At 50.3% G+C, this 13,479-nt stretch overlaps 1 protein-coding gene across 13 annotated transcripts in view; it reads right to left on the bottom strand.

The window, feature by feature from the left end:
* Window positions 1-13,479, bottom strand: part of TNFRSF8 (TNF receptor superfamily member 8) — an 80,665-nt gene that overhangs the window by 15,381 nt on the left and 51,805 nt on the right. For all 13 annotated transcript variants that reach the window (XM_055261425.2, XM_063631821.1, XM_063631830.1 and 10 more), the window contains 4 exons: window positions 5,991-6,084; window positions 5,542-5,654; window positions 3,363-3,464; window positions 3,179-3,232 (listed from right to left, as the gene is read on the bottom strand). In XM_055261425.2, coding sequence (XP_055117400.1) covers window positions 3,179-3,232; window positions 3,363-3,464; window positions 5,542-5,654; window positions 5,991-6,084 — 363 coding nt within the window. The remainder of the gene's footprint in view (window positions 1-3,178; window positions 3,233-3,362; window positions 3,465-5,541; window positions 5,655-5,990; window positions 6,085-13,479) is intronic.

Below are 13,479 nucleotides of genomic sequence, written 5' to 3' on the forward strand. Positions count from 1 at the left end.
GGCCTGAGAATTCGTCGTGGGTCATGTATCAGTGTGAATTCCCTGATTCTGACAATCCTTACCACATCGTGTAAAACACACCCTTGTCTGTCTGAAACACACACTAAAGTTTTCGAGGTGAGAGACATCCAGTTAGTCAGTTACTCTCAAATGGTTCAGGTCAAAATAAATTCTTCATACTTATACCATTTCTATAAGTTTGAAACTGTTTCAAAACAAAAAAGAATTTCTTTCAACCTAAATCTCCCTGGAATAATAGAAAGTGACTCAAGTGCTCATAAAAATGAAGGATTAAAAGAATTTTAAGGCCAGGCACGGTGGCTCACGCCTGTAAACACAGCACTTTGGGAGGCCGAGGCAGGCGGATCATGAGGTCAGGAGTTTGAGACCAGCCTGGCCAACATGATGAAACCCTGTCTCTACTAAAAATACAAAAATTAGCCGGGCGTGGTGGCAGGAGCCTGTAATCCCAGCTACTCAGGAGGCTGAGGCAGGACCATCACTTGAACCTGGGAGGTGGAGGTTGCAGTGAACCCAGATGGCACAGTGCACTCCAGCCTGGGTGACAGAGCGAGACTCTGTCTCAAAAAAAAAAAAAAAAAAAGAATTTTAGACCAGTGGTTCTCAACCAGTTTTTCCCCAGGGGCCATGTGGCAATGTCTAGAGACATTTTTGGTTGTCCCAAGTAGGGAATGTTACTGGCATCTAGAGGAGCTGCAGAACATCCTATAGGATAGCGCTCCACAGCAAAGAACGATCCATTCCCAAATGTCAACGGTGCCAATGGTGAAAAATCTTTTTACAAACATCTCAACAGCCACGATAAAATCCCTGTCCTACCGCTCACCCAGCACGTGGTCTTAAACAAATTACTTCATCATCCTGTGCCTCAGGCTGCTAATCTGTGCAACGGGGATAACAGTAGGTACCTCACAGGCCACTGGAGGAGTGGATGAGAACACGTGCTTGCTTTGCAAATGCCTGTCACTGAGGACACTCACGGGAAGGTCGATCAACTCGAGGGCTGGTTGGTGGGCATCGCATTGCACCTGCACGGACCACAGATCCTTTGTGCTCACTGCTCAAAGGAACCAGGAGCACCCTCTGCCCCAGGTCTGGGATGTGGGAGACCAAGGGGCGCACGCTCCCCTCCTGCCTGCCTTTGGCCTCTGTGGGCAGTTGGAATTAGTCTAAAAGCTTGGAGGGAGCTAGGACAGCTTCTGGGCCCGACACAGAGCCTGCATGGAGGAAGTGCTCGGTGAAGACCATGTGAATAGATGAATGAATGAACCAACGAACCGGTGCTCCTTCCCTCCTTCACCACCCACGGCTCAGGAGGGAAAGGGGCATCCGGCCAGCTCGGTCCCTTCTCACCCTGTGCCCTGTGAGCTTGCCTGTCTTGGCTTCACTTTCTGTCCATCTTGAGCCTGGGAACCCAGATCCCGAGGTCCCACCAGAAGCTAGAGGGTCAAAAACAACCTGAGATAAGACGTCCGCCATTGAGTGTCAGGGCTCAGGTCTTTATAGATCTGGTTTCTTAGGGGAAGGTGTTTTCTTTCTTTCTTTTTTTCTTCTTGTAACAAAACTGCTCTCACAGAGGTTTGAAGAAAAAAAATAAACTGACGGCAATGGAAATTCTAATACTAGAAAAATGTCAAGAAAGCAAACGCTGGTTTCAATGAGACACTCAGCCTGACAGGTCATGGAAACAGGCTTGAAACTATCAAAACACAAAAACCCCCCTTGCACAGGGACCACAGTGCTTGCTTGTGAAACTCATCAAATTCAAAACATGCCTCAGTGGACTGTGTTTTTGTGCCCAAGTCAACAGTCAGCCTATGCAAGGGCCTCTCCAAGGGTCCTGGGGAGATCGGGGGACGGGCCAGGGCCTGGCCTTAGGCTGAGCACGCGGCTCTTGGGTAGGCATTGCAGTGGTGGACAGAGCTGGCGGGGGGAAGGAAGAGGGGACAGGGCTGAGCCCTTTACAAACCAAAACCCCTAGGACCAGTGCCTGAGGCTGGCTGTGCCACTGCTAGGCTGTGTGGCCCTGGGCCAGCCGTCCACTTCACTGAGCCTGCCTCCTCCTTGCAGAACAAAGGTCATCACTGGGGGAGTACAGGAGGCCTGTATGGGGGCCCACCTCGCAAATCAGAAAGGAAGGCTCAGATGATTCCCCCATCAGAGCTCAGCACAGAGCAGGCACTCAATCCATACCATGCAGTGCTGAGGAAGACCCTGGCCTGCCTTGAAAGGGCTGCCCAGGAGAGAGAAGGTGCTTGGCACAAGACAGCTGGGAGCCCCCTGCCCCAGGTGAGAGCTGGAAGACACGCACTGTATAGACGCCCCTGCCTGGACAGGTGAGGAGGGTCCCAGCTCCCAAGGGCTGCCTGGAAGAGCTGGCCCAGAGGCTGGGCAGGGATCAGAGTGCAGGGACCAGGGAGGGGGTCAGAAGCAACCAGGACTCAGGAAGGCCTGAAGCTTCCAGGGAGGAAAAAGCCCCAGGCACAGGCCAGCCTGTCAACAAGCAGCAGCCACCGACTGCAGGCAGGTACTCCATGATGCACTTAACAGCCCGACCTCGACGAATCCACAGGCCAAACCTCTGAAGTAGGTTCTACCACCTGCATTTTCCAGATGAGGAAACTGAGACACATAGCAATTCAGTAACTCACTCGGGGTCACACAGCTTCTAAGTGGCAGAACCAGGGTCCCTAGTGCCCCATGTGCTCCTTTCCCCTCCTGCCCCTGGGCTGACTTGCTGGGTGGTAGAAGAGGGGGAGAGAGGGGAAAGAGAAAGGGAAGGAGGGAGAGGGAGAAAGGGAGGGTAGAATATAGAGAGGAAGGGAAGGCTGGCAGGAATGCCCCCTGGGGGTACTGGAGGAAAAAGTGAAAGACAAGATAGACTTTTAAACATTCATGCCAGCATCCATCCAGGTGCTGCTCTGGGCAAGCCACACAGTCGTCACACCCAGTACAGTCTTCACCTCATTGCATTCTCCACATGCATGAGTTTTCACCCGCATTGCACCCCTACAGATGTACAGAATGCGACAGGAGCCACAGACAGGGAGCCTCGAGGCTGGGGTAGAAGTTCAGTCTCTGGAGCCCACGCCCCGGGCCCAGAGCTGCCCTGTGTTCCTCTGGCTCGGGCAGCCCCTTTGGACGGCTGGACACTCACCAACAAGCTCTAGCTTGGGCTGGGAGGTCTGGACCGGGTAGCACAGGTGGAGCTCTGAAACGACACCAGGAGGAAGGCTGGGGGTGGCGGCCTCAGAGGGCAGGAGCAGGTGGGGAAAGGACCCAGGCCAGGCTGGCAGAGAGCAACCTGTCCTCCCCAAGGCCCCAAGGACACAGCCACTTACTCTGCCGAATTCGCTTCCTGCAGGCCCTCCGGTGGCACAGGAGGAAGGCGCTGGAGGCGACCACCACAGCCAGCACCAGGATCACCCAGAAGAGCACTGGCCCTGGAACACAGAGACGCCCCGCACTCTTTGCCTCACTGCAACCACACAGGACAGCCCCAGCCCCAGACTGCTTCCTCCTTCTCCTGGGACGCAGCTTCCATCATGGCTAACAACAACAGGTCCTTTCCAAGCCATGGCTCTATCTCATCCAGCCCTCCCTCGCCTGGCTCCAGGAAGCTGATCAACTATTTAAGGCTGAGAGAAGGGCAAACTGTGTCTAGAGGGTGAGAAATTGAGGCGCCTAGGAGCCAGAACAAAGGAATTGAGGTCCAATAGGCCAAAATTTGGGGACTGTGGAGGAGGGCCCGGTGTGACCGGCATCTGGCAGCGCTGCTGGTGTGGCCGGAGTCAGGGTGGGGAGGGCCAAGCAGTGAGGGGAAGGAAGGGGTTGAACCCAGTCCCCTCCCGGCCAACCCTCTAGACCTGCTTGATGAGGGCAGGCATGGAGTCCCCACTGCACATAAACACACCCCACAAGCGTTCCCTGAATGAATGATCCCAACCCTATGCCCTAGGCACCGTCACTACCTTCAGTTTAAACATGAGGGGAGCTGAGGTTCACGAAAGTTGGTTAACTTGTCCAAGGTCACCCTGAGAGTAAGTGGTAGAGCCCCAGCCCAGGCCAGGCCAGGCCAGGCGGACTCCAGGGCCCACGCTCTTAACCCCTATCTGGATCTACTTCTTCACACCTCGGTACTAAACTCGCTTCCTTTTTCCCTTTTGTCACTTACAGAGATCATAGAGCTAGTGATTGCACTTTATTGAAGTCCATGTTTAGATGTTTAAAAAGTAGTATATGCCAGTTAAGTGCTTTTCAAACGTTAGTGTGCATATGAGTGCCCTGGAGATCTTGTTAAAGTGCAGTTTCTGATTCTCTAGGTCTGGGATGGGGCCCATAATTTGCCTTCCTAAGAAGTTCCCAGCCGGTGCCAATGCTGCCAGACAGGACCGCACTTTCAGAAACTCTGGCCGGAGCACTACTGCCACCTCGTGTCAGCCACTAGAACTGCAAGTTCTAAAATGAGTAACCTGGCATCTTTCCCTAAGAGCTAACTCTTGGGGGATTTTGTTTGTTGTTTTGTTTTTGTTTTGTTTTGTTTTGTTTTGTTTTGTTTTGTTTTGTTTTGTTTGAGACTGATTCTCACTCTGTTGCTCAGGCTGGAGTGCAGCGGCGCAATCTCGGCTCACTGCAACCTTGCAACCTTCGCCTCCCAGGTTCAAGCGATTCTCCTGCCTCAGCCTCCTGAGTAGCTGGGATTACAGGCGCACGCCACCATGCCTGGCTAATTTTTGTATTTTTAGTAGAGATGTGGTTTCATCATGTTGGCCAGGCTGGTCTCAAACTCCTGACCTCGTGATCCACCCACCTCGGCCTCCCAAAGTGCTGGGATTACAGGCGTGAGCCACCGTGCCCGGCCTAAGAGGCCATCCACAATGCTACAGATGAGACAACCGAGGCTAAAAGGCTCAAACAACTAGTCGAAGTCATGAAATCAATCAACAAAGACCTATTTTCTGAGTAGCAATTATGAGCCATGAGGATGAAGCTGTGAAAGAAAATTCCTGCCTACAAGAATTAAAAAATAGTCACCAGCAGCCAGGCATGGTGGTTCACACCTGTAATCCTAGCACTTTGGGAGGCTGAGGCAGGTGGATCACCTGAGGTCAGGAGTTTGAGACCAACCTGGACAACATGGCAAAACCCCGTCTCTACTAAAAATAAAAAAAAAAATAGCCAGGCATGGTGGCAAGTGCCTGTAAACCCAGCTACTCGGGAGGCTGAGGCAGGAGAATCTCTTGAACCTGGGAGGTGGAGGTTGCAGTGAGCCAAGATGAGTGCCACAGCCCTCCAGCCTGAGTGACAGAGTGAGACTCTGTTTCAAAAAAAAAAAAAATAGTCACTAGCAAGTGCCAGAGCCACAGCACCAACTCAAGAAGCCAGAAACCTGGGTCAACCTTGATCCCCCTTCTCAGGCCATACCCACAAAGGAGAAGCTCCCTCCTGGCTCCCCCGATCCCCACTTCCCCAGGAGGAAGCCCCTGCTGGGAGTAGGGGTGAGTGGGCTGGGACCATTACCTGCATCCAGAACGGGCTTCCCCGTGGAGGAGAGAGCGACAGGAGCGCTGGTTGGGATGGGCAGCGTCTTACTGGCCTGGGATTCCACCAGGGAGCTCTGAGTGGGGCTGGTGCTGCGGGGAGAAGTCAAGGCAGGAGTGATGGAGATGGGAAGAGGGAAGTGTGTCCTCAGGAATAATTCCCTTTCTCTAGAGACTGCACAGCCAGAGCCTGGGCCCCTAGATCCTCTGCCCCGAGTCTCTGCCAGGCATTTTGAGGGCAGGGACTGGGTTTCAAGGCCTTCTGGCTTTCCAATGGTGTCAGCACAGAGATGGGCACACATTTAACAAAAGAGCAGCCCAGGCCCCACCTCCACCCCCAGCCCAGCTGCTTCCCAGGCATCCCCTGGGCATGGCAGGCACAGCTCCCTCCCGTAGCAGCCAAACAGAGAGAAGGGGCGGAGGAGTCACCTGACAGGCGCCTCGCCATTCTCTGGGGTGGGGTTGCAGTCAGGCTGGGTCCCCAGGGGTGGCACCTCAAAGGTGGTGTCCTTCTCAGCCATATCTGCAGAGGGGAGATAACATCTGAGAACCAGCACCAAGGAGGCTGGTGTCTCCAGGAAAGAGTTAACCAGCAGGGACTGGTGGCTTCCAGCGAGGCAGCACCATGGGAGCTAAGGTAGTCAGATTTGTGTTTCAAAAGATCAAAGTGGAAAAGCTGGCCAGGCACAATGGCTCACACCTGTAATCACAGCATTTTGGGAGGCTGAGGCAGGAGGACCACTTGAGGTCAGGAGTTCGAGACCAGCCTGGCCAACATGGTGAAACCCCATCTCTACTAAAACCACAAAAATTAGCCAGGTGTGGTGGCACACCCCTGTAATCCTAGCTACTCAGGAGGCTGAGGCAGGAGAATTGTTTGAACCCGGGAGGTGGAGGCTGCAGTGAGCTGAGATCATGCCACTGCACTCCAGCCTGGGCAACAGAGCAAGACTCAAAATAAATAAAACAAAGTGGAGAAGTTGCTACTTATCTCTAACAGCTGTGGTCACCCAGGAAGGTGGCACAGTGACGCTAGACCTTTTGCTTTTAAGAGAAACCTGAAATCTCCTAATGTTTAAATACAGCCTCAATTTTTAAAGTTTTTTTCTTTTAAATCAACTTTATTAAGGAATTATTTATTTATTTATTTTTAATTTTTTGAGATTGAGTCTTCCTCTGCTGCCCAGACTGGAGTGCAGTGGCACGATCTCGGCTCACTGCAACTTCTGCCTCCTGGATTCAAGTGATTCTCCTGCCTCAGCCTTCTGAGTAGCTGGGATTACAGGTGCCTGCCAACATGCCCAGCTAATTTTTGTATTTTTAGTAGAAACAGGGTTTCACCATGTTGACCAGGCTGGTCTTGAACTCTTGACCTCAAGTGATCCGCCCACCTCAGCCTCCCAAAGTGCTGGGATCATAGGCGTGAGCCACCATGCCCAGCCTAAGGCAAAATTTATATACAAGAAAGTATCCCCTGGCAGGGTAGGGTGGCTCCCGCCTGTAATCCCAGCACTTTGGGAGGCTGAAGCAGGCGGATCACTTGAGCTCAGGAGTTCGAAACCAGCCTGAGCAACACAGCAAGACTCTGTCTCTACTTTTAAATAAGTAAAAATAAAAAAAAGAAAATATCCCTAAGTGTGTACAGCCTGATGAGTTCTGACAAAGGTAACTAACTCCAATCAAAATACAGAACATTCTCATCCCTCCAGAAGGTTCCCTAGTGCCCCTCCTCACTCACTCTGCCCCCACCTCCAGATCCAGGCAACCACCAATCTGCTTTATGTCACTATAGAGGAGTGTATCTGTTCCAGAATTTCATGTCGACAGAATCATGCAGTATGTGCTCTTTGGGGTCTGGCTTCTTTCACTCTGCATAATGTTTTTGATAGTCATTCAGGTTCATTCCTTTCTGTTGCCAAATGGCGTTCTGTTGTACAGATGAACCACTGTTTAAATACCCATTCCCCAGGTGATGGACATTTAGGTTGTTTCCAGTTTGAACTATGACAAACAAGGCGGCTATGAGTATTCTTATCTGTGCCTCTGTGTGAACATATAATTTCATTCCTCTTGAGTGCCTAGGAAGGGTGGGTGGATTGCTATGCTGGCCAGACAGAATGTCTCCGAAGGCCAGTTCAAAGCTGGCCACCACTGGTCTGACCCAGCCACCTTGTTTTACAGATGGAGAGAGCCACAGGGCTGGAGCTACAGCCAGGAAACAGAGATGGCAAGTTCCAGCCCAGAGCACTCTCCTCTGGATGGCACTGCCTCCTGCCTGGGGACTGGGCACCTTCTTCAAAGCTTCCTGCTTTTCTGGGGCAGGAGAATTTGGCCCACATTAGAAGTGGGTTATGTTCAGTCACTACACCTCTCCGCCCCCAGAGCCCTGGTGGAGGCACCCCTTTTTGATGTGGTACAAAGCAACCCCACACACATACCCACATCTCCCCTCTAGAAAGTGTTCGTGACGCCTCTCAGATTTTTCCTCAAATAGACAAAAAAGTAAAGCCAGGATTAATTTATTTCTTGGATTGTAGGGTTCTGAGGAACCCTCCTCTTTGGGGAAGGTCACTGGACTCTTACCTGAATTAGTTGGAGCCTGGAGGCTGGAGACTATGAGGAAGATGATGCGATGTGTTATGATGGTTCCTACATATTCATTAATCAGTATTTGAATCAGTGTTTGAAATGTCATTGGGTTTCAGTGAACACTTACTTTGAGCGGACTGGAGCTCTGGTGCTCCAACCCATTAACTGTGGCTATTCCCAGTTAGCATCATGAGGAGAAAGCCCCCTGCCCTCTCTCCAAGGCAGCCTGATGTAACTAGACAGGCCCATGGTCTCAGCTGCTGCTGAAACACCTGCTGAAATCCAGCGACAGATCTGCTGTCCCTCCTGTATGTGCAGAAGGGGGGGACCTAGTATCCCTTGGGTGCCTCTCATCCCGTCTCTGAATATACTATACCTCACTTGTAACTCTCCTTCTTCCTCCCTGAGTTAGTGATCCTCCCCTTTTCCTCCTCTTTGGATTTGAAGGTGAGGAGAAGGCATTGTGTAGCCCCTAGTTAGTCTGCCTGTGTTCTCTGGTAATGGCCTACTGGAAGAGAAAAAAAGAACCTGACTACTCAGCCTCCATTTAAGAACTAAAAAAAGATACTATTTACCAAATGGATACATTTCTCTTTAAATCCAAACACCCAGTCCTTGGGCCATTTAAAGAATCGTCTCAGCATCAAGGCCAAATGGATTCTCTTTTTGTACATCCAGCAATCGCTTAAAATCAGGTGAAATTTCATCTTCATATTTGGACTGTATATTTCTTGTCAGCTTTTTCTTTTCCCTAGAGTTTTCAATTGCCTTTCTTTTTCTTGTTGATAAAAGGATAGTGTGCCCTCACCATATCCTCAGGTTTTTCAACTCTACTAATCATGAAATTTACTACAATTCTCTCTTCTATTCCTGGGAACAATTCCTTGGAGCCTTCCTTCCATTTTCCTGCTCTGATCTGGCCCAACTGGTCTATACCACATCATTCTGGGACTCCCCTTCCTTGTTCTGCTAGGATGGAGTGCTGGTCTCTAGATTCCATGGCTTCCTGTTGTTTTTCTTTTTTGCCCCCTCACTTAGCTGAATTACATCTTCAAATAACTTCCTAGGAGAGGATATACATAGAAAAGCTTTCTGGACCTTTTATGTCTGAAAATGTTTTTATGCTGCCTTCAAACTTGATTGTAATTTAGCTGAGGTGACTGTAATTTAGCTGGGTAAGTTCTAGGTTCAGAACTAAGAAGGAGGTGGGTGGGTGGTGTCTTCCAGTGGAAAGTACTCTGGGCTGACCCTTGGGATCCCTGCGTTTCAGCTCTAGCTTCGGCCCTGTGCTTCTCTCTGGGTGTAAAACGAAGGGGTTGTATCAGACCAGAGTATCCAGCTTTGACTAGCCCTCAAAAACATTCTGACTATGTGACCAGCACAATGACCTAGCCACTCCTCCTAGGTATTTACCCATGAAAAATGAAAATATACATCCGCCCAAAGACTTGTACAAGAATTGGCCAGTCATGGTGGCTCATGCCAGTAATCTCAGCACTGTGGGAGGCCGAGGTGGGAGGATCGCCTGAGCCCAGGAGTTCAATGCTGCAGTGAGCCAAGATCATGCCACTGCACTCCAGCCTGGAACATAGAGTGAGACCCTGTCTCTAAAAATAATAATAATAATAAAATATAAGACAAATTCATACATATTAAAAAAAAAGAATATTCACAGCTGTTTTCATTCATAATAGTCCTAAACTGGAAACAACCCAAATGCCATCAACTGGCAGGTAGATAAAATCATGGTGATGCATCTATCACATGTAACGTGGGTAATTTCCATTGATCCTGCTTTGCTCTTAGTAGGTCCTTTTGACCTGATGTCTACGCTTCTGGTCAGGTGCACAGAGAAATTGGGGTTGCCACTGTGGGGGAGATGCCTGGAGCACTTTGGGGTGCCAAAGACCTGTGGCTGGTGAGGGATACACAGAGGGAATCAGGGAGTCAGGACACTTTTGCAGACACGAGGCCTGGCACATGCCCATGTTTGCATTGGGAGAGTCACATCAAGGTGGTCACCAGGCCAGGCAGCAGGAGCAAGAAGAAACAAATGGCCGGGCACGGTGGCTCACGCTGGTAATCCCAGCACTTTTGGGAGGCCGAGGCAGGCGGATCACGAGGTCAGGAGTTTGAGACCAGCCTGACCATCATGGTGAAACCCTGTCTCTACTAAAAATACAAAAATTAGCCAGGCGTGGTGGCACGCGCCTGTAATCCCAGCTACTCAGGAGGCTGAGGCAGGAAAACTGCTTGAACCTGGGAGGTGGAGGTTGTGGTGAGCCAAGATCGCATCACTGCACTCCAGCCTGGGCGACAGAGTGAGACTATGTCTCAAAAAAAGAAAAAACAAACAAACAAACAAACAAAAAAACAAATGCAGCCAGAAGCCTCCTTCCTCCTGCGATGGCCCTCTAGCGCCCTCTGCTGGCAAGGCTTAACTGCATGCTCCCTATAGAGGAGAAACGCAGAGCCCAGTCGTTGACCGCAGGGCAGGGATGGAAAGGTGAATGGAGAACCTAGAGACAATGGGCCGATCACAAGCACACTTTCTAAAAAGCCTTTTCTTGTCCTCTGATCCCATATTGTTCCTTTTCCATAGCATTCTGTGCCCACATTATGGATGCAACGAGTTCATGAATTTTTCTGCAGACACAAATTTAATGTTGCTAAGTACTCTTCTATTCCTGGATTTATCATAGCTTCATGTGTGGTAAGAATTTCTGGTTTCATATCTTTTTATTCTCCTTCGTAGGGCTGGTTTTCCTTATAAGTCTCTGCTCATTCATATTTATTTTAAAAGGGTTATGCTTGGCCAGGTGCGGTGGCTCATGCCTGCAATCCCAGCACTTTGGGAGGCTGAGGCGGGCAGATCACCTGGGGTCAGGAGTTCGAGACCAGCCTGGCCAATGTGGTGAAACCTTGTCTCTACTAAAAATACAAAAATTAGGCGTAATCCCAGCTACTTGGGAGGCTGAGGCACAAGAATAGCTCAAAACCCAGGAGGCAGAGGTTGCCGCAAGCCAAGACCACGCCATTGCACTCCAGCCTGGGCAACAGAGCAAGACTTTGTCTCAAAAAAAAAAAAGAGGGGGGGAGGTTATGCTGCATCCACCAATAGATAAATGTGGCATCTATACACAATGGAATACTACTCAGCCATCATAAGGAAAGAAATCAAGTCGGCCGGGTGCAGTGGTCATGCCTGTAATCCCAGCACTTTGGGAGGCCGAAGCGGGCAGATCATGAGGTCAGAAGATCGAGACCATCCTGGCTAACATGGTGAAACTCCGTCTCTACTAAAAAAAAAAAATACAAAAAATTAGCCGGGCGAGGTGGCGGGCACCTGTGGTCCCAGCTACTCGAGAGGCTGAGGGAGGAGAATGGCGTGAACCCGGGAGGCGGAGCTTGCAGTGAGCCGAGATCGCGCCACTGCACTCCAGCCTGGGCAACAGAGCGAGACTCCATCTCAAAAAAAAAAAAGAAATCAAGTCTTTTGCAGCAACATGGATGGCACTGAAGGCCATATTCTTAAGTACAGACATTCAGATACAGAAAGACAAATACTGCATGTTCTCACTTCTAAGTGGGAGTGAAATATTGTGTCCACACGGAGGTGGAGAGTGGAATAAAAGGCAATAGAGACTTAGAGGGGTGACAGGGTGGGAAGTGTAGGTGGGTGAACCATGAGAAATTATTTCAGGGGTACAATGTATGCTATCTGGGTGAGGGATACCCTAAATGTCCTGACCTCACCACCCGATCTAAGCATGTAATAAAATTACACTTGTACCCCATACATTTATACAAACAAAATAAAATCCTAAGGACTCTACCGAATATTCCAGTCACTGAGCGGGGAGAGTTTCTTCTGCTGTGTTAGTATGTCCTGTTTGCAATGGGTCTCTTCCCTGAGTAGGAAGTTGGCCAGGGAACCCTGGGCCAGGGTGGAGAGTGTGAGCTGTCAGCCTCCATTTCGGGGTGATGCGGTGTGGCTAGCCTGTTGACAGGTGCACTTCCAAATATCCAAGTAAAGAGGGCTTTACAAACAGAGTGACAGCACCCCACTAGTGGCCCGAACTTTCCCCAGATATTCTTTCAATGTTCTGACTCAAAAAGACGATTGTTGGCCAGGCACGGTGGCGCACGCCTGTAATCCCAGCACTTTGGGAGGTGGAGGCGGGCAGATCACTTGAGGTCAGGAGTTCCAGACCAGCCTGGCCGACATGGCAAAACCCTGTCTCTACTAAAAATACAAAAATTAGCTGGGTGTGGTGGCAGGCACCTGTAATCTCAGCTACTCGGGAGGCTGAGGCAGGAGAATTGCCTGAACCCGGGAGACGGAGGTTGCAGTGAGCTGAGATTACACCACTGCACGCCAGCCTGGGCAAGACAGTGAGACTCCGTCTCTAAAAAAAGAAAAAAAAAAAGACAATACTGGGGATTAAAAACTCAGGCATCATCTGTGCAAACTGGTCAGTGGCCATGCCATGCCATTGTAACACATTTTGAAGTTGTGTTTGAAGATGTAGTAGTCACAGGCCACTGCACCTCACAGCTCTCCACTTCCCTCCCGCTCTTCATCTGCCTGCCTCTTCCAAGCCCAGAGCCTCTCTGGGGGTCCTAGAAGCAAGTCACCTCTCACTTCTCCGGCAGCCCTCACAGAGTCACATTGGGTGACCTTTCCTCCACTTGGTTTTTTTTCTTTTTTAGGCAGAGTTTCGCCCTGTCACCCAGGCTGGAGTGCAGTGGTGCAATCTCGGCTCACTGCAACCTATGCCTCCCGGGTTCAAGCGATTCTCCTGCCTCAACCTCCTAAGTAGCTGGGACTACAGGTGCACACCACCACACCCAGCTAATTTGTGTATTTTTAGTAGAGACGGGGTTTTGCCATGTTGGCCAGGCTGGTCTTGAACTCCTGACCTCAAGTGATCCACCTGCCTCAGCCTCGCAAAGTGCTGGGATTACAGGCGTGAGCCACCATGCCCGGCCATTCCCCTTGGTTTTGTCATCACTCTTCCATCTGTTTTAAACCACCTGGAAATTTGTTAAAATCTCTCAAAGCCCTTTAAAAAAAAAAAAAAAACTGTCAGGGTTTTAGTTTCTTGCACACTGGTAAAGCCAACCATCCTGTTAGAAACCTCTTCAGAAACCTGATATTCATCTCTCTAAGTCAATAAAACAGCCTTGCAAACAGGTCAAGATTTTACCAGTCCGGGGCTGAGCATAGTGGCTCACTCCTGTAATCCCAGCACTTTGAGAGGCCAAGGCGGGCGGATCACCTGAGGTCGAGAGTTTGAGACCAGCCTGGCCAACATGGAGAAACCAC

This window comes from Symphalangus syndactylus, chromosome 22, assembly GCF_028878055.3.
Source record: "Symphalangus syndactylus isolate Jambi chromosome 22, NHGRI_mSymSyn1-v2.1_pri, whole genome shotgun sequence".
Classification (NCBI taxonomy): domain Eukaryota; kingdom Metazoa; phylum Chordata; class Mammalia; order Primates; family Hylobatidae; genus Symphalangus; species Symphalangus syndactylus.